Below are 19,201 nucleotides of genomic sequence, written 5' to 3'. Positions count from 1 at the left end.
TTGCTCTCTACATAGTTATTACTAAATTTCCTCCTGGCCAACACCGTTTCCAACAACAACATAGTGCTCTTTATGACCAATGCTCTTATCATTGCTTGTGGAGTACTGTGCTCAGTGGGTCTAAGCCGGTACCGGAGTCAGATAAGGCCAATTGGCCTGATGATTCATACCCTTCGACCAGCCGAGAGAATTCTAGAGATTAGTTCCGCAACACAAATATCATGTCAACATCGCCATGATGACTGAGATCAACCTCATTACTGGCAATGCTAACAAAATAGTCGATATCAAGGCTATCCTGGCCCCCTCTGGAATTGCTGTTCGAAATCAATCTCTCGATTTGCCTGAGATACAAGGATCGATCGAAGAAATCACAATCGCAAAATGTCGCAGAGCCGCAGAGATGGTGAGATATCTTCCACATACCACGGTTCAGACTGACAAGTTTGGCAGGTCGGTGGTCCAGTCGTCGTCGATGATACAGCTCTTTGCTTCAATGCGATGAACGGTATGCCAGGGCCTTATATAAAATTCTTCCTTGAGGCCTTAGGACCCGAAAAGTTGCATCTCTTACTAGCCGGTTTCTCAGACAAAACCGCTGAAGCAGTGGCGACAATAGGATACTGTGAAGGTCCTGGTCATGAGCCAGTGCTGTTTCAAGGACGAATTGACGGGACGATTGTACCCGCAAGAGGTGTGATGAGATACGGGTGGCAGACGTGCTTTCAACCTGACGGGATGGTTCTGACATTGGCGGAGATGCCAAATAAAGAGAAGCATGGAATGTCACATCTTAGTAAAGCTTTGCAAAAGTTTAGCAAATGGATGAACCAGTATTCTGCTGATGGAGAGGAAAACGATAGAAACCCTCAATAAAAACGCAGAACTCCTGCTCCAGGATCGTGTAGCTGAAAGTACTTGACCAATCTCTCGTTTATCATCATAGCAACTACTCTAAATTGCGTTATCGATCCAAGAAAAGCTCACAGTTACCGTAGAGCATGTACCTTGACCAGTTTGGACCCCACGCGCGCCCCGGTCCGATCATAGCCTCGTGGGTATCTTCCCCTTGGCGCTTATCATCAATCCCACGCCCGCTTACTCTAATTCCACCAACACTATTTACATCGCAATGAATTTAACGTATAGTTTTGTCAAGGCTCACTGGGCAGTAGTTTGGAATGCCGACCACGACGAATCAGAACAAACATTAGACGAGGGAACAGGCATGAGATCATGATAGAAACAATCATCGAGTAATTCAGTCTCAGCCACGTCTAGATTGCTGGCCTATGTCAGCCTTTTTATGGATACTTTACCTGGATTTTAATCCTGATAGATGCTTTATAAGATAACTTCCATCCTTCAGAGCCCCCAATTTGTTTTTCGTAGCCTATCCTGACCCGTTCTCATTTAATCGCGCGGATCAAAGTTACATTCCCCACCGCACAAACCACTACCCGACCAAAGTATCTCTAAACATGAAACCTAGAGCTGACATTCTGTCATCCGCCATCAAAAGAAGGCTGGTTTCACCAAAAACGCCTCACAGCCCCCAAACAGTATCACGAGCATTCTTTCCACAATAAAACTAGTCAAATCTTACATGTTTCAAGGAAAAGCTTACGCCCGAGATTAAAATAGGTGCGGCAAACGTTTGATTGGTCAGATCTGCGATCGTTGTGGCTAAGCAGATAAGATCCGCTAAGCTTAAAATTAAGGCACGGGTGCGAAATTCGTGTGATTGGTCTGAGCTGTTGCTGCGCCTTGGCGGTTTGGGCGTTTAGTTGCAGCGAGCTGAACTGGTGCATGAAATTTATGTATGCAGTGAGATCATCGAAATAGATTTGGTGTCATTTATTGGCTGAGATGGTGAATCCTACTCGTATAGCGAATCCTTCATGATCCGTTTCATTTTGGGAAGATGAGATGAGAAATGGCTGCTTGGTGTCATGATGGGCTTCAACTAGGGCCAGGGGACTCTGGTCGCAGCTCATCCATCGCAAGGTCGAGCGTTTCATAGCATCTTTTGACCTCTCGTCCGTGCCACGGATCACGTATATAAGAGACTTCATCTGCCTTCATAAATCTACCATCTCATCTCATCATCACTCCATTGATTCACAACAATTCCTCCTCTCTTCTTCTCCACTTCAATTTTCCGTTCTCTTTTCGACCGCATCTTCCCTTCATCACCATGCACGCCTTCACAATCGCAACCGTCCTCGCCGGCGCTCTCGGCGTTGAAGCTGGACCTCTCAAGCTCGCCAAGCGAGTTCTCATGGGCCGTCTTGACGACGGAGCGCATGAGATCGAGCACAAGTTCCAACCTGTCACCGATTTCGACACGGACGGATGTTACTACACTTCTGCCATTGACAAGGACGGCAACACCAACCGCGGCCTCAGCCAGAAAGACGTCTACTTCAAGGGTCCCGCTGCTGATTGCCGTGAGCCAAACCGCCTGGAGAACAACAATGTCTACAGCCGAAAGCGCTGCAACAATGGTTGGTGTGCCATCATGTATGAGTACTATTTTGAGAAGGACCAGTCTTCGTAAGTTCACTTCGCCATCGTTTCAACATCATTATCTGACAAACTTTCAGTTGGGGCACTATCAACGCTGCTGGCGGCGGTAACGGCCACACTCATGACTGGGAGAACATCGTCGTATTTGTTCAGGGCGAAGATGTCAAGCGCGTCGCCCCCTCATGCCACGGCGGCTACGAACACGCCACCAACACTCCCCGTCTCGACGGCCAGCGTGCCAAGGTCGTCTACCACAAGGACGGTGGCTTCACTCACTGCTGGCGCATGGCCAACGAGGCCGATGACGATATTGAGAACTACACCGGTCAGTGGTTCATCGGCAACCTTGTTGGCTGGGACAACTGGCCTGTTGTCAACGGCCGATCTCTCCGAGACTACCTCTATGATGCTTGGAATGGTGGTGTTGGTCCTAAGTTCTGGGACAAAGATGACAGCTTCACTAAGAAGCTTGGTGAAGCTGCTGGCGATCAGTGCCCTGGCTTCGATCCCGCCAAGGACGAGTAGGCTTGCGACTTTGATAGTGGGCTATGAGCCTGGCTTTGTATTCTTTGACTTTATGGAAAGATCTTTTGTTCGCAAGTACATGCACATTTAGGGTTTTCTTATGTTAGGTGCTGAATAAAATATGGCTTTGATACTTGACTCCAGTCTTCAAATTGTTTGTGCACGCTATTGTCCCGTCTTATCATTGTAGTCCATGCGTGCTTTCGCCAGCGATTTTCAACTTTGCAAGCTTTAAACCCAGTGTAGTGCTTATGTCAATGAACAGAGACCTGACAAGAGAAAATGAAAAGAGGTTGATGATAGCCACATTTTGAAACGCCATCTAGAAATGGCTAGTATGGTTCATCCCCGCGCCCTTAACTCAGTCACGGAATTCATCATCCTCGTGCCCTGCTAGCTCGACAAATTCAACTGACCTAGGGTGACGTTGAAAAACTGATCTCCATCCCCATTATCTAGGGCGTCGACAAAGTTCAGTATTCTCATGTCTTCTTCGTAAGAAGTATCGACAATGTATGAACCATTGTATTCACCACCCGCATAATTGTCGTCAAACTTGAACGAAAATCTGTCGGCGCCAGGATATCTTGGCTTGATCAGCCAGCGGCATGAAGGCGTCACGGTCTTATCAGGCCACTGCTCCTGTATCTGTAAACCATATTGCCCCCCAACGCAGAGCATGCGGTCTTGGTTATCGCTTGGAATGAGGACCACGGGGTAGCTTCCCGTAGGGTCAAACTGATCTATGGTGATTGGGGGACCGTTGAACATGGACCATGAGGACCTTGGATTTTCCGCATCAGAGCCGATCCAATTTTGGTAATCAGAGAAGGCATCTTCGATGTAAAGACCGCTTTGCACTCTCCAAATAAAGTCGTGGGTATCAAGAGGGTTGCTGATTATTCCCTCTGCCAGAGTGATAGACTCTTGTCCGACGGTGTCTTCGAAGATCTGCTCCTGGGCAACAAAATTGGCATTGTGGCGACTGATCGTATAGCTCCCCTCTTCAAAATTGACTTTGGGGTTATCAAGTGCCATTTGGAGAAGACTGATGCCTTTGGCGTAGGCAACCCAATAGTTCAAAGCCTAGTTCTATTAGCAACCTCATTTTGATCTAGGGGAGAGCTCAGACAAACCATAACCTTGGTCTTAGTAAAATAACCAAGGAAGTCGTCTGATTCATCAAACGCTTGTTGAGCCGCTTGTTTCAGAAAGGAGTTTGCGCTTGCATCGTTGAGAAAGGCGTTGATTTGATCGAGATAGCCAGGGACATTGTCGGAACTGGCTTGTAGACGATCATCGAGACGGCTCTGAAGGGACTGCGCCTGACTAACGCGAACCGAATCTGTCAGATTCTTTCTTGGAAGATCAAAAGCCTCCTGCATGATATCACCAATAGTTGAGTAATATGTTTCGATATCGGTGATATAAGTCCCCAGGTCGTCTTTTCGAAGCTGCAGAAGAGTATCCGACAGCTGGTTCGACAGGCTCGCAACAGATGTCTCGATCTGTTTGACTTCTGTCAAAACGTTGGCAATGTCTTGTCTTATCTTGTCGTTGTCACTTCCACCGTCGAGTGATGCAAGACCTTGATCAAAGACCCATCCTGCACCTTTCCCCAGAATACTCTTACCAACATTTGAGAGGATGAAGAGTCCTCCAGTGACAAGAAGAGACGTCATGCTGTATAAGGTGTTGGGTATAATGACCAGATTGAATAAGGCTAACTCCCACCAGTCCCCAATCAAGAGAATGAGCCGTTTTACATAAAGTTACAAAAGATTCGATATCCAGATCCGGTCATGCTCTGTCAAGCTTGCTCTTGGCGTATCAAGCTTCAGGTAAACTATATCTTGGGCCTTGGCATAATAGTCCGTCCGAGTGTAGGGAATTAATCTTGAATTGCCAAGAACAGTTGATAAAGCATACAGTCGTAAAATCTTCCATTTAATACCCGCATGACTTTTACCTAATCCGGATATATTCATCTTTTTTGAACAATATTATCACGTCTAGATCCCTCTAGCGCTTCAGGAACATTCCAGTCGCTCCCAGCCATTAGCAACGTGGCTTAAATGTCGCGCGGAACTAAAGCCATGTGTTCTCTAAAACCAAAGCGACCAAGTTTAGCGGGAGAAACAGACTTTTCTTTAGCAACGCTTTAGCTCTTGGGTTGCCCGGTCGTCTCTCTAGCTTTTTCACAAGATCTCAGATTTAGATGCAGCGTGTCTATAACAGCCGCAATATGCATATAGCACCCTTCCCGATGGTGGGAGAAAGCATGATCTTGGCCACATCTCCACAAGTTTATTGTATTCTTGCGTTCCAGTCAGATATGAGCTGTGCTAGCTTCAAGTCATGACATCACTTTTTTGGACTGGGAATTGGGCACAGCCAGTTCATCAAGACTCAACGCAGAATGGGTAGCAAAGGTCAATCTCAACTAGCAAGTTTGTCATTGGGTCTCGAATGTTGTACAAGTATAAGATCAATTGCAAGTTCCTTGTCATAAGCTCATGACAAACAAGACTAAAAAGAGTGCTACATAGTTTCTGAAGTAACAAGAAGCCATGTGAATGTTGGCAGACAGAAAAGAACAAATCACACGATCTCCGTTCCGAGCCAAAGAAGCACTGATCCCAAAGATTGGCATCAGTCATCTTAGTGCCAGCACTTGCCCCAAGCATCGTTCTTGTTACCGCCAAAGTTGATATCCCAGGCCTGCTTGCAGGTAGTCTCCCAGGGAGCACCGTCGATGCCGCGGCCGTAGCCCTTGTCAACGCACTACATAATCAGCTTCCATGCTCTGTGAGTCCATGATATGGGTACTTACAGAGTAGCCGTCCCAGTGGGTATTGGGCTGGTTGGAGCCCCAGAGGGCACAGGCAGCCCGGCCAAGATCCTGCCTGTACGTGCCGCGGACGGTGCAGCCACAGTTGTGGTGAGTATCGGCGAAGACACTGGGAGGTTAGATTTGGTTTTTGAGGTGGCGGGTTGGTGACTTACGCGCCGAAGAAGAGGACGATGAGGCTGAGAGAGTTCATATTGAATGAGATGTCTGAGTCTTGAGGACTGGGAGTTATGGAAGTTGTTGTTGTAGTGTTTGCGAGTGGTGAGAGTGGTGAGTTGCAAAAATGAGCTGGGACAGTTGACCTTTTTATATCTCGAGATCATCCAAGATATACACTCTCTGATGAACAGTTATGCCACATAGTCTGGCTTGAGAACCCGTCTAGTCAGCCAACTGACGAACCTCGTCCGGCGGATGGCGACTCGGCTCATGGATGACAACCACTATCCAATTCATCATGACTGGAGCAATTGCCAAAGTGAACATCTCACATTCGGCTCATCGGCATCGTTAGTTCCACCTTCCAAACACGGAAAATCGTGAAGCTATTCGTATCTCGGCCTATGAGCATGGAATGACCTCAGAATACCGTAGTCTGAGACATACGATACTCTATGCGTTCATAATAGAGTTCAATGAAGATAGTGTTCTCTATCCCTGGACATAGCGTGACGACCTCAGGTTCGTGTTGAAATGCGAGTTTCCTATTGGCTACGATGTAAGCGGAGGTCGTCTCGAAGCCTTACACATGAGCAGTGGGGGGAAGATTCGCCTACTATGCAGGCAATAACATCCTACAAACCTTCTCTGCACTAGAGAAAGCTCGTTAGGACTAGTGTTTCCAGGGACCTTTGTATTGCCGACAGAGCCAGCGCAACGTGCCGTCGCTGGCAACGGCCCGCAAAGCATACCAAAATGAAGCCCACGTGGGGGTTTCGGCGTTCGACTATTTGCCCAATCCAACACCGAGCACGACCTCCAGAACTGGCCATAGGGACAGTTCAATTTCATGCACAGACTATGTAAACGCGTGAACCAGTGCCAAAGCGGGTCTAGTAATATGCAATGTTCCAAAGAGGAACAGAGGAACGTCAGGCTATACTTAGTCCATCGACTCATTTAATACCGGCAGATGATGGTAAAAGTAAAACCCCCAATCTATTCCGGATAGGTACAGGAGCGAGGCAGATCAACTCGTGTTCAGTTTTTGACTTGGAAGATATCATGGGTTGTTTCGAGTCAGCCGTGTATGAACTGCCGAGAGTCGAGGCTAACGATGAGTGAGTGCATGAGTGCCAGGATGAGGATGCTGCGAAGTTCGTAAAGCTGCGACACTCGTCGGTAATTGAAAAGGTGTTGAGTGTCAAGTTCGGCAGCGACGATGAGGGTATCATGAACGCAAGAACTATTTAAGACGCCATTCATGTCCACATTGTCAGCTCACTCAACCATCATAACATCTTCATTCACACTCAAGCTCACTTCCTTACATTCAAAAAAGTCCCTCACAATGGCTCGCTTCATCCTCATTCTCGCCACCCTGGCCACTGCTGCTTTCGCCAGCGCCACCGCCGACAAGGCCCTCGAGAAGACCCCCGTCAAGGTCACCGAGGTCACCTACAAAGTCGGCGAAGTTGCCCAGTGCATTACTCTCTCTCATCTCCAAGCCCTCGGCCATACCTTTACCAACCTCAACGGCACTGGTGACTACAAGCTCCCTGAGATCCCAACCACCTACATCAATGATCCCACCGCTTGTATCCCCGAGTCCCTCTTCGACCAGTACTTTGAGCCCATCGTCGCCATCTCCAAGGAGCAGAACCTTCTTGAGTCCTTTGACGCTGAGAAGGTTCACAGCCGTGATCTTGAGGTGCGCGCTCGCAACTGTCCTCAGATCAAGGATGCTGCTCTTGGCCGTGTTCACTCTTGGAGCTGTGATAGTGCGCCTCATCCTAGCTCTTGCCGATCTTGCGCCAACTTTTCTTCTATCAACTTTGTGGCTGCTTGTGTTGCGTGTGCGGCTAAGGCTAACCAGGAGAGCATCTTCTGCTGTGCTGCTGCGGCTACCACTTTTGCAACCTACTACTCTCAGGTCTGCCTTGAGAAGTAGGTCTACTGGTTCTTTCTGTGAAATGAAAGGGGGAGAGGGGATTCTTACTGTAGTCGCTCGTTTGGCCGGGCATGGCTGTTGATTGTCTGATATTAGTTTTTTGCGACTGTGGGGATTAGATGAGTCTGTCTTCTATTCCCATTCACTCCTTAGGTATAGCTTCTTAGTAGTATCGCCATGCTATCTCTTAGGCAGCTGGTGCTTTGAATTAAATCACTTGTTTTTCGAGTATGCACTGCGACTTATTCCAGATCCAAGTTTCAACAGTGAGAAACCCAGTAATCTCAACTCAACAGATAAAAGTGATGGATTATATAGACAATCTTGGCCGTCTTACCCCAGAAGTATTATTGCCATGATCACCGGCATCCACATCTCTGTCAGCCTGTCTGTCATCCTCTCAGACACCTGGCCAATCGCGCCAAGGCACAGCCCAGATTTCATGCATCCCAAACTTCCCCTCTTCAAGCTCGTCAGCTCTCTACCCCCAATTTCTCGTGCCGGTTCTCGTGCTCTGTAGTTCTCAGCGACAAGCTGTAGGCTCTATAGTCATGTCGGATTCGAAACGGTCATATTTAAAAGGCTTTATCAAGCGCCTTGATCCAGGAAAAGCAAAAGAGTCAAATAGTGTCTCTACAGTTACTCCTGTGGGGACGCCACCGTCTTCTCAAGGTTTGTGCCAGCGCGCGTAGGCTCTACGTCAAAACCACGATAGGATAGATCACTGATTTCTCATCACAGGCAGAGTACCGGCTGGTTTACAGTCTGCTTCAGCATCGTCTTCGTTCGTACCTTCAGTGAATATCGCAGTTACTAGAGATCCGCTACCGGTTGGATGTTCAACCTTCAAGGCTAAACATGGCGACACTGTACTGAAAACTGATCATGAATCCAAAGATCAGCAAGCACAGTTCCAGCAGCTTTGGAAGGAGGCAATTGATAATATCAGAGCATCGAAGACCGTGAAAAGCTGTCAGAAGTCATTGGAGGTCAGGAACAAGCTTCAGCACAAGATGCTCAAATGAACCTACCAGCCTCGATAAAGAGACTGGAAAATGAAATGAAGCGCTTTGGCACACATAAGCAGTTGGCTGAATCAATGGAAAAGATTGTCCCGCACCTCAATCAATTTACCGTTGTTGGTGATATCGCTGTTAGCACGAATCCCAACCCTGCTGCCCTGCCATGCCGCTGTACGCTTCCTTCTTCTGGTATATCAAGCCCTCAATATTATCTGTACTATGAAACGGGGCTAACTTTGTTCAGAATCTTACTGCTTAGGAAGAGATCAGAAGCAAGGTGGTTGAAGGCATCGCCGAAATGACTCTTCTAGTCTTTGAACGCAGTGTTTACCTCGAGCTTTACCTAGCTTCGCCTGCTTCCACAGACCTTCCTATCAATACAAACTTGCGACAAGCAATTACAGATGCGTTTTCCCACTGTTCAAGGTTTCTTGGATTTGCTCTCCGTCACCAGCAAGTAGCAGCAAAGGCGATCACGGATGCATTCCGCCTAGACGACTTTACTGGATATTTAAAAGACATCATTGTTTCGAAAGGCAAGCTACATGACGCTGCCTCACTATCTGAGATGTATCATAGCTCTCAAACCCGAGACCAACTCAGGTCTTTGCATGATCTAATGATCGAGATGCGGCTAGAGTCCAAGTATGAATCAAGAACACGATATGCAGACATATCTTAACACGTTTATAGTGAAAGGGCGGAAGAAAGGGTTAAGTCGCAGCTGAGAGATCTTCTTATTGATCCCAAAGAAGCCTTCGATCATATTTGCACTCTACATGACTCTTTCTGTCTTTAGGGAACGCGAGTACAGGTTCTCCATGACATAGAACAATAGGCTCACGATCCTTCAAGTCCCACCATCTGTTGGCTTCCAGGTCTCGCCGGTACCGGCAAGAGCACAATTTCACGTACTGTTTCTCGAAATCTAAAGACGAAAAGCCTCGGCGCTAGCTTCTTCTTCAAGAAAGGTGCAGGCAATCGAGGAAATGGACGACATATATTCTCCATACTGGCATATCAACTCGCCTTAAACTTCCCTCGCATACTTCCTCATATCATGGGGGCTGTAAAAGAGGATCATTCGCTAAATATGGCACCTATTCAGATCCAGTGGCAGAAGCTGGTACTAAATCCGCTCGTCAAACTACAAGACGAGGGGCTCATCAAGCCTATTGTCTTCGTTCTTGGTGCCTTAGATGAATGTGATGAACAAGGCCGTGGAGAGATCTTTCGTCTGTTACTGGCAACATGCCCGAGGATACTGAGCGTCTTTCTCACAAGCAGACCAGAGCTTGATATCATGGGTCACTTTGCCAACGAACCGCTTCACAGAGAAATCGTGCTTCATAAGCTCCAGGTTGGAACTATAGAAACCGACTTCCGTGTCTACCTCCGCCAGGCGATGGAGGGTTCCGTGGTGGAATACAATCGCACTCATAGCCAGAAGCATATGCAGTTATCTTCGAATTGGCCTGGAGAGGAACGATTCGAGTTTACTGTTTCACAAAGCTCTACCACTATTCATCGCAGCTGCGACTTTTGTGCACATGATCTGTGATAGCCACTGGGCAAAGAGTCCTGATTATAAAATTGACTTGATCATCGATAATTCATCGAGAGTCAATTCTGCATATGAGGCTCTGTACAAGCCTGCCTTGAGCCTCATCTTAAGCGGTGCGCCTGATGAAGACAAGGACGATGTTAGACAGAGCTTTTTGGATATCATTGGCTCTCTTGTCTTGCTCGCTAGTCCTCTGTCCATAATCTCACTGGCTAGACTTCTGGGCGTTGATGCGTGGTCCATATCCAGCCAGGTCAACCCCCTACGTTCCGTGATCGATGTTCCTGAAGACGATAGCCCTCTCCAGCTCTTTCATCTTTCGTTCAGAGATTACATCCTGAGTAAATCTGCTGGTGATCTACAAGTGAGCGAAATTGAGACCCAGGCCAGACTGGCAAGCAGATGTCTGGGCCTTTTGCGAGGAACATTGAAGGTTGATATCTGTGGACTCTTGTCTCCTGGAAAGGGTCTATCAGACATTGAACCATCTGCAATCGAAGGGCATGTATCCACGGAGATCCAGTATGCATGTATGTATTGGGTTCATCATGTCAAATCAGCTGGTTGGCGTATTCATGACGACGATGATACGCATATATTTCTTCAAAGTTTCTTTACGAACTGGCTGGAGGTCTTATGTCTCCTCAGAAGGCTTGACGATTCCCTCCGGGTGCTCCAAGACCTGCAGAGTATTGTCGACGTAAGTACCATCTGGCGAACTCCTTTGATGCCAATGCTCACAAATACTTCAGGAGACTTCTGGAGCACGATTACTGAATTTCATCCAAGATGCAATACAATTCGTTCGCTATTTCCGCGCAGGCATCGAAGAAACTCCTCTCCAGATATACCATTCCGGATCCATCTTCAGCCCCAAAGAAAGCATTGCTCCCGTTCCACTTAAAGATCGTCATTACCCAGACTATATCACGAAGCCTTTCAATGCAGATTCCAACTGGCTACAGAGTCAAACCCTTTAAGTTCTTGATGAAAGACTCTCACAGCTAGCCATTCTGTCCGATAACAAGCTAGCCTCGATTTGCTGTAACGGAGAACTTAGAGTTTGGGACCAGAGATCATGTTCTCGTCTACACAGCCTAAGCCACGGGTTCAAGCAGGGCTATACAACGATTTTGGCATGGTACAACAGCAGAATAATAGCAGTGGCATGGCCTGAGATGATCAAGATCTGGAATCTTGACAGTGGTGCATGCGTTTGGAGTTTCACCCTCACGGGCTGTTCGAGTGCCGAAAGTATCGCATTCTCTGATTATCGCAAGTTTATTTGCTCGATCTGCACACGTTATCTTGAGTGTGTAGTATTTATTCATAGTCTGGCCACAGGGAAATGTGTTTCTGAGTTCACGATACTAGACAAACCCTGTCCTGTACTCTTGTCACAGAAAGGTCAGTGGATAGCGGCCGTCGCACGGAACTCTATGCTTCTTTCACGACGGAGTCACTCCGCAAAGTTGCCTTGGGCTTTCCTGGGACATCAAAACGAGCGTGGCATCGTAAGCTTCTCAAGCGATGGTACTTTGGTCGCTTCACTATCCTCGACATCACAAGTGGTCAAGGTCTGGAGCACGGAGTCATACAAATGTCGCCACACGCTGCATTTTAAGACACCGATTGTCCATGACCAACTGGCTCTCAATAAGGACTGGCTCGTAGTTGGTCTTAACAACTATCGGACTCCCGTCCATGACATGAAAACAGGGGCCGTTTCCAAGACTGTCTGCAGCAACTTTAAGGCTGGACCTGTTATTTCAGACGACGGAACCTTACTCGCGAGCCATTCGCTGGAAGGAGCCGTCAGGATATGGGATCTCACATCAATGGCTTCGACAGACAGCATGACCATCGAACAATCCATGGGGGTAGAACTAGTGACCCCTTTTACGGATGATAAAACCATACTCTCTCATAGCAGGGGAAAGGTCGAGATCTGGGATATGCAGAGTGCAGTCTGCAAAGAATCATTAGAACCCGAAGTTCCCTCGGAGACCCAGATATTCGTAGCAGCTGCGACTGGTGCACCGGTATTCGCCATATTGAAAGACACCGTGGTTGAGATCTGGGACACCAACCCCCTCCGTCATGCCAGCACCTTCCAGCGAACGTTCAGTTGTCTTGGAGAGCGTTACTACTGCCTGGCCATTTCTGCCAATGGTGAACGACTGGCTGTTGGATCTTCAAAGCCGGGTACAGTTGAGATCTGGGATGTGAAAAATGCAGTTCTACAGCATACACTGAACGTTCGATTGGCAGACTTTCCTTGTATCGCTTTTTCACCAGACGCTGCTAAAATTGCATACACTCTTTGGGGAGCCCTCAAGATTCGCTCTCTCCCCAGACTCGAAACACTGACTATTAAAACAAACAGAAAGTCATTCATACGCACTCTGACCTTTCGGGGCAAGCGAATCATAGGAGTATAATTGAACACTCAGGTGCAGGTCTGGAATTTATGTACAGGAGAAAGTCTATCACTTTCCCAGCCATGCCCGGAGGTCGATCTCTGGCAATCCAGATTGGCTACAAGTTTTTTCAACCTTGATGCGATTGCTCAGGGTAGTCGGGCTGACGATGGCGTACTGGGAACATATTACATTGGTTGAGATTCTACTTGGGTTATGAGGAAAGGTGAAAAGATCCTCTGGCTACCACCAGATTATAAACTCGAGTCCGTATACATGTCAGGAACGACGATGATCCTCGGGACATTTTCCGGACGTGTATTATTCCTATACTTTAAGGAATAGCATCAAAGAGAAATTAGTCCATAGTTCGGATTGACCCCTCCAATGTACGATACGGTTAGAGGAATATACTCTGATGAGCGATTGGTAATGGCTACGACCGAGGTCGTTCTAAGACATTGCAAGAAATCTGAATTTACCCACGAATCAGAATTAAGCGTTCAAGATGTTCCTGGCAGAGGCCGCTTTCTCAAACAAGCTAACTAACGCAGGGGCAATGATAGACCCCCTGTTGAAATTCAAGACTAAGCCTAGACCGGGACTTGTTTGCGAACTTCAGATTCGTACAAGTCCAAATCGGTCATGAACACTATTGAAACATATTGCCGACTAAAACACCGATAACCGAGGCTTTTTGTTTATCCTCCATTGCAAACATGCCGATGGTGATGTAGAGGAAGTAATTTGGGCATCGGAAGTAGAAAGTAGATAAATGTCGAAGGGCTTTTGGTCGAGAACCATGCTTATTTGTGTCAGATGGCATAGTGGTGGCGTAACTAAGTAGTATCCGAAATTAGACTCATGTAATCACCTTGCATTCTCTGGGAATGTTAGTGCTAACCCAGGCTGTCGGGACCCGCGGGCTTAACGTAAAGTCGGACCCGGAAATGCATCAAAATTCTAGACGAGACTGAATTAACTAACTCCGCAGAATACTGATGTTAATTTGTGAAGAAGATACACCTCAGCTAGATGGTAATTATCTCTTGTTAGTCAGGTATTGGTTAATCCCAGCCCGTTAGAGTTTTTGTTTCAACACCAGCAGCAATGGAGATTCACACATACTTGGTCCACTAGTTCAGCGAGGAAGATTATATTTACAAGAAGTGTATCTAGTTTACATAGAAAGCTGAAGAAGTTGTCCTTCGTATCAAGTCAAGAATACCATTTTCCTCCAGGACGCCAGCGCATGACATGACTTCAAAAACACCACGTCCCGCGTGCATCATGTCAAGTTACTGACATCCAATCATTTCTCCAACTGCACACGCTTAGAAACGGTGAGCAGCGAAGTGGCGAGCGTGGCGGCGGGCCTTGGAAGAACCAGAAGAGCATCCACTGCTGGCACCGTTACCGGCAGAGGGGAGAGGAGTGGTCTCAGCGGCAACGGGAGTAGGCTGAGGAGTGGTCTCAGCAGAGTCGGGAATCTCGGGGACGACAGGAGCCGCAGAAGACTCGGTAGCAGAAGTAGGGGCGGTAGAAGGAGCAGCGGAACCCTCGGTGGGAGAAGCACCAGAGCCAGAGTCGGAACCAGAGTCAGAACCGGAATCAGCACCGCCCTCAACAGTCTTGGTGACATCACCGCCAGCACCATCAGCGGAACCACGGATGGTACCACCGGGGATGACATCAGGACCAGGCATGACATCGTAAGAGGTAGAGCTTCCCCAAAGGCTGAAGTTGACAGCAGCGTCGTCCTGCTTGTAGACGCCAGGGATAGAGACAGAAGTACCAGGAATGGTAGTGGCGCTGTTACCAGTGACCTCAACTTGAGCACAAGCATAGTAGAACTCAGCCTGGCCGTCGTGAGCACCGTGGAGAGCAATGTGCTCACCACGGAGGAGGTACTGTCCGTCGGGGAGAGTAGAAGGAATCTTGAAGTGAACAGAGTCCTCATCCCAAGAGCACCAAGCAGTGGAGCGGAGACTCGGCATTGCCAGACTTGCAGATCAAAGCCTGATGAATCTTGTACCACTTGAGGTCATAAGGGCTGTCACTGGTAGCGTCCTTGACAGGAGCAGCGTAGACCTGGATAGGACCGGGGTGCTGCATTCCAGTGCCGCCAAAAGCCTGCTTAAGACCAATCTCATCGCCGGCCTTGACCTTGAAGACGTCGGGAGAGGGAGTAGAGCCCTTGTTGCAGGTGAAGTCCTTGTCGGTGGGAGAGATGGAACCGTCGGGAATGCCCTTGAACTTGGTGGGCATGTAGCCGTTCTGGTGCTTGCGGATGTACTGGTTATCAGTGCCCTCTTGGACGCCAGCGAGGGTGAGCTTGTCGAAGGTGTAGTGAGCGCTGACGGCGGAGGCCAGGCTGAGGAGAGCGGAAACGTAAGTGGTGGTCTTCATGGTGAAAAGATTGGAATGGTAAAGTCGCAAGCGAACTTGATAGAATGAAAGTTAAGTTTAAAGAATGAGAAGAGAGACTAGCTCTTTGAAACGAATGAAATGAACTGATTGGAAAAGGATGCTTCTTCTCAGTCTGGAGGGCTTGTTGAAGATGTTTATATACCAACTCATCATGATCGTGTTGTGGGAGTCGTCGTTTGGGACAAGGTTAAGTTGGACAAGGTTTGGTGCCAGCTTGCTTTACCGTTTACGCTTAACTCTGTCTCAAGTTGTCAAAAACGCAGGGTTCATGGCGGCCTGTTTGCCATGTCCCGTCTTGGCTTGAAGTGTGGAATTTTTCCATCTGTTTCCACCTGTTGTTGTGTTTCGATGATGGACCTTCAATTTTACTCCAGACGTTTAGTTTCTCGGCGGATCAACGTGATTTGCTGAAGTCCCTGGTTCTTAGTTTCATCGTGTTTCAATGACAGGGGAGGTTTTGCTGACTTGCGGTTTTGTAATTGAGTTTGGCCAATGAGATGCCTCAGTGAGATACAGTCTTATCGTTATCGTGCGGCTCCGTGGATTGAGGTGCTAAGCGTAAGCTAATATTTTGCACCTAGAGTGTAATACCTCTAATGTTATTAGAGTTTATACCTGAGAATAACCATACAGGAATGTTAACCTTATTACACGTTATCGTTGGGCGTAGAGACTCACTAACAGGTCCCCTCCGTTTCACTTATATTGAGTTATTAGGTGCCATCCTCGCCTACTTCAGACGTTTCAGCCATTCTAAATTCGGCTAGCTAACGTCGCTGTGGCTTGCCAATGATCCTGACACTAGTCCCAATTGAACTCAAGTCTCGTTTGAGCTCGTTCAAGGTCCCGACTCATTGGAACCATGTCTGTTCGCAAGACAAGGAATATCACATCAGGCCATTGCTTTTTTGTCGCACCTCTTCAGGTCGGCAGTTCGTATTGACTTGACGTCCCTTGAGCATTGCTTCAGCTTCCGGTGGCATGAGGGGGAAGAACAAACAGCTTTGCAAAGCTGACGCAGATCATAATGTCGCTATTATGCCAGCATATTCGACTGCAGTTCAGGCAAGCGAGTCTTTCGACGGATAGTGGGATACTCAACAAGGTTCTCCCAGCTTACATATGCTCTACGATAAGCGCGCCCCTAACAGGACAGAGCAGCCATCACACTCTTCATACGGCATAGCTCTTGCACAGTGATCATACTAAGAGATCACTCGCGGGGGGGTTAAGGAGTCGCAATGACCCGTACCCATGCAGTTAAGCGCTCCCGTAGTTCAAAGCCACCAATTAAGCAGCTGGTACTGAGAGTTCAAGATGGCGCGTCATCAGATTTGTGTGCGGGCGACCGATGTGCGGCAAATTGAAAGGAGCAGCATCTGATCACACAAGGCATGGGTATCGACTTCAGACCAGACGTGAGCAGCAAAATACACTTTCGCATACATATCGGACGGGCTTGGCATTACGGCGGATTACGCGGCATGGGATGCGGGAGTCAGGATAGGGGGAGAGTTTGGAGAGAACGATGCAAAGTACATAATCCAGTGTACGATACGGAGTAGATATGCATGTGCTTGCAGTTTGGACCTGTGGCTAGGAGCTTGATATCACCTTACAGAACTCAGTCAACAATTCGGCATCGTTAACTCTTGTTGTCACTGTCACTACAAGTTTCCATGGATATGACCATGCATCCGGGTTCTCACAGTGCGTTCGACTTTCGTGAACTCTAGCCATAGAGTTTGCTAAGACTCTACGATCGAGCGCGAATGATGCTTATTTTTACATCGTGTCAACTTTGGATAGGAGGACATTGTCGCAGACAGTCCGTTACTTTGACGCGGTAGGCTGTTTAATTATGGATGTTCTCACTGGTCGACACAGGCAGTTAAAGCCTCGCATCAGAGTTTCCGCCTGATTACTAAAGTCGCCAGGGGTTAGGGCATCGAGGTTGGCTATAGTAAAGACGTCGGCGTAGTGTAGTCTTGCTAAAGCATGAAAGCGTAGTGACGGCTCGAGGAAGAGAAGACAGTGTGCTGTCTAGATTCGAAAGATTGCGTCTTGTTGTTGGGAAATGACATAAAGAGGAAGAGCTGAAGGTTAAGGTGCAGATCTCGAGAAGGAAGAGAGTCGGACTCTTGGTATTTATACTCCCGTCGTTCCCGCGGTAGTGGAAGTTATCCATAATAATGTGGATTCAGCTCTGGCGGGGCACGAGATAAGATAGAAGTAGAACAGACAAGCGAAACATCGCTCAATATCTTACCCTACATTCAAACGGAAGATTTTATTTTCTCATAGCAATTCTTCATTGGGAGATGGTTGGTTCAATTGATCTTGTTCACTCTAATATTAATTTACTTACAGTATCTTTGTGAATTTTACAAGTCCAATCTTCAATAGAAAGGTATTGTCTTTACCTGTTGGCCTCATTGTCTGGTTTCCCTGTCAAGTTGTCTACAAGGTAAATGATGACATCTCCCGGGATTCCGCTTCACGAATCTCATAGGTGCGGTAATCATAGAGGCGCAGTCAATGATGACATTACTGAATTCATCTACCAGCATATCGAATATGCTCACCCAATGCGACGTTGATGCCCTCATTCTTCTCTCTTTGGAGGAAGATTAATGTTGACATGACTATCATGCAACGTCTATTCAGCCTTGAAAGATCACGAGATATCATAAACAGAATACCCGGTGATATCCAATTCACCCGGTGAGCCCCAGCTGATGCGCGCCTGTCAAACCCGTAGCTGAATGCCGCTCAGACAATCATCGTTACCACCTACTATAAAGATGAAACCAGAATCGAGCAAGTTATCCAACTCTCCGTGCCGGTATCCGTTTACCCAGTCCTCGCGATTGGTGGCTTTACGCGGAGAAATATTACCCCAAGATGATTCTCGATTCGGCAGAAATCTAGAATATCACCACCACCCCATACATGAAACACGACCCACGTGTTTCCCGTGGGAACGACGCTGAACGAGCTTACGTTCCTGAATTTGGCATCTGGCTCGTGCTTTAAGCTGATACGGGACTGGTCTCACGTCTCAAGGGGCCTATTCAGCCGAAATGAGACCCCTGCCAGCCCTGCTAGTACCATTGTCTGTGGGGCGTTTGTCAGAACTGACACATACTAGCTCCCCTCAGCTTTGACTTTTTGACTTGCTGTTCGAGTTTCACCTGAAGTTGATGAAAACAAGTCCGCCAAGTAAACAGAACATCGTCTCAACTCTGTCGATCTCTTGGCCATCGACAGAGTGACACGAAACAAAACATATCATTTAGCCGTACATCAGATGACGGTGAGCCCAAAGTAAAGGCCCGAATTACGGGGTCGTGTATATGCACCCCAGAAACAATGCAATGCAAAAAGCAAGGCATTCCAAAAGTTCCGTTAATCTGGAGATTATCCAGGAGATAGAGCCGCCTCGACTCACATACCCCTGTCTCGGCATAACTCCTTTCAACGACAATCTATCTCGAAACAGCCCTAGGCACTCGGAGCACTGTCCGAATACTGAGAATGGGCTAGCTCAATCGGACAAACCAATCCCGGGCACTGACTCTTTCCAGAATAACAACGTTCTGCGATATGACAAGGGACTGACCTGATCAAGATATATAAGATGATCTAGTCCACCCTCTCTTGGCACTTGGCATTCTCATCACTCAAACAACTACATTCATTACAACACCTTCACAGCTTCATTCACCGTTTGCAGGTCAAATCAAACGT

At 47.6% G+C, this 19,201-nt stretch overlaps 9 protein-coding genes; 6 read left to right on the top strand and 3 right to left on the bottom strand.

The window, feature by feature from the left end:
* Nucleotides 1-238: 238 nt before the first annotated feature.
* Nucleotides 239-876, top strand: FFUJ_12629 (probable inosine triphosphate pyrophosphatase; the record flags this gene model as incomplete). XM_023582258.1 has 2 exons in its annotated part: nt 239-406; nt 454-876. 2 exons carry the CDS (start codon nt 239-241, stop codon nt 874-876), a joined length of 591 nt encoding a protein of 196 aa, XP_023434815.1.
* Nucleotides 877-2,197: 1,321 nt separating this feature from the next.
* FFUJ_12628 (uncharacterized protein) lies at nt 2,198-3,054 on the top strand (the record flags this gene model as incomplete). XM_023582257.1 has 2 exons in its annotated part: nt 2,198-2,556; nt 2,607-3,054. 2 exons carry the CDS (start codon nt 2,198-2,200, stop codon nt 3,052-3,054), a joined length of 807 nt encoding a protein of 268 aa, XP_023434814.1.
* A 393-nt stretch (nt 3,055-3,447) lies between these two features.
* FFUJ_12627 (uncharacterized protein) lies at nt 3,448-4,736 on the bottom strand (the record flags this gene model as incomplete). XM_023582256.1 has 2 exons in its annotated part: nt 3,448-4,140; nt 4,191-4,736. The coding sequence occupies 2 exons, from the start codon at nt 4,734-4,736 to the stop codon at nt 3,448-3,450; spliced, it is 1,239 nt and encodes a 412-aa protein (XP_023434813.1).
* A 979-nt stretch (nt 4,737-5,715) lies between these two features.
* FFUJ_12626 (uncharacterized protein) lies at nt 5,716-6,098 on the bottom strand (the record flags this gene model as incomplete). XM_023582255.1 has 3 exons in its annotated part: nt 5,716-5,838; nt 5,888-6,014; nt 6,061-6,098. The coding sequence occupies 3 exons, from the start codon at nt 6,096-6,098 to the stop codon at nt 5,716-5,718; spliced, it is 288 nt and encodes a 95-aa protein (XP_023434812.1).
* A 1,317-nt stretch (nt 6,099-7,415) lies between these two features.
* On the top strand, nt 7,416-8,015 carry FFUJ_12625 (uncharacterized protein; the record flags this gene model as incomplete). Its single annotated transcript, XM_023582254.1, has 1 exon — nt 7,416-8,015. One exon carries the CDS (start codon nt 7,416-7,418, stop codon nt 8,013-8,015), a length of 600 nt encoding a protein of 199 aa, XP_023434811.1.
* Nucleotides 8,016-8,566: 551 nt separating this feature from the next.
* On the top strand, nt 8,567-9,836 carry FFUJ_12624 (uncharacterized protein; the record flags this gene model as incomplete). XM_023582253.1 has 5 exons in its annotated part: nt 8,567-8,687; nt 8,757-8,884; nt 8,965-9,226; nt 9,301-9,682; nt 9,731-9,836. The coding sequence occupies 5 exons, from the start codon at nt 8,567-8,569 to the stop codon at nt 9,834-9,836; spliced, it is 999 nt and encodes a 332-aa protein (XP_023434810.1).
* Nucleotides 9,837-10,130: 294 nt separating this feature from the next.
* On the top strand, nt 10,131-11,581 carry FFUJ_12623 (related to vegetatible incompatibility protein het-e-1; the record flags this gene model as incomplete). XM_023582252.1 has 3 exons in its annotated part: nt 10,131-10,594; nt 10,659-11,301; nt 11,354-11,581. 3 exons carry the CDS (start codon nt 10,131-10,133, stop codon nt 11,579-11,581), a joined length of 1,335 nt encoding a protein of 444 aa, XP_023434809.1.
* A 459-nt stretch (nt 11,582-12,040) lies between these two features.
* On the top strand, nt 12,041-13,042 carry FFUJ_12622 (related to vegetatible incompatibility protein het-e-1; the record flags this gene model as incomplete). The annotated part of the gene is made up of 1 exon (XM_023582251.1): nt 12,041-13,042. The coding sequence occupies one exon, from the start codon at nt 12,041-12,043 to the stop codon at nt 13,040-13,042; it is 1,002 nt and encodes a 333-aa protein (XP_023434808.1).
* Nucleotides 13,043-14,355: 1,313 nt separating this feature from the next.
* On the bottom strand, nt 14,356-15,430 carry FFUJ_12621 (related to cellulose binding protein CEL1; the record flags this gene model as incomplete). XM_023582249.1 has 2 exons in its annotated part: nt 14,356-15,010; nt 15,057-15,430. The coding sequence occupies 2 exons, from the start codon at nt 15,428-15,430 to the stop codon at nt 14,356-14,358; spliced, it is 1,029 nt and encodes a 342-aa protein (XP_023434807.1).
* Nucleotides 15,431-19,201: the final 3,771 nt, after the last annotated feature.

The sequence above is a fragment of the Fusarium fujikuroi genome, chromosome FFUJ_chr08, assembly GCF_900079805.1.
Source record: "Fusarium fujikuroi IMI 58289 draft genome, chromosome FFUJ_chr08".
NCBI classification, from domain to species: Eukaryota; Fungi; Ascomycota; class Sordariomycetes; order Hypocreales; family Nectriaceae; genus Fusarium; species Fusarium fujikuroi.
The sequence above is the reverse complement of the archived record's forward strand: the minus strand, read 5'-3'. Positions and strand labels throughout refer to the sequence as shown.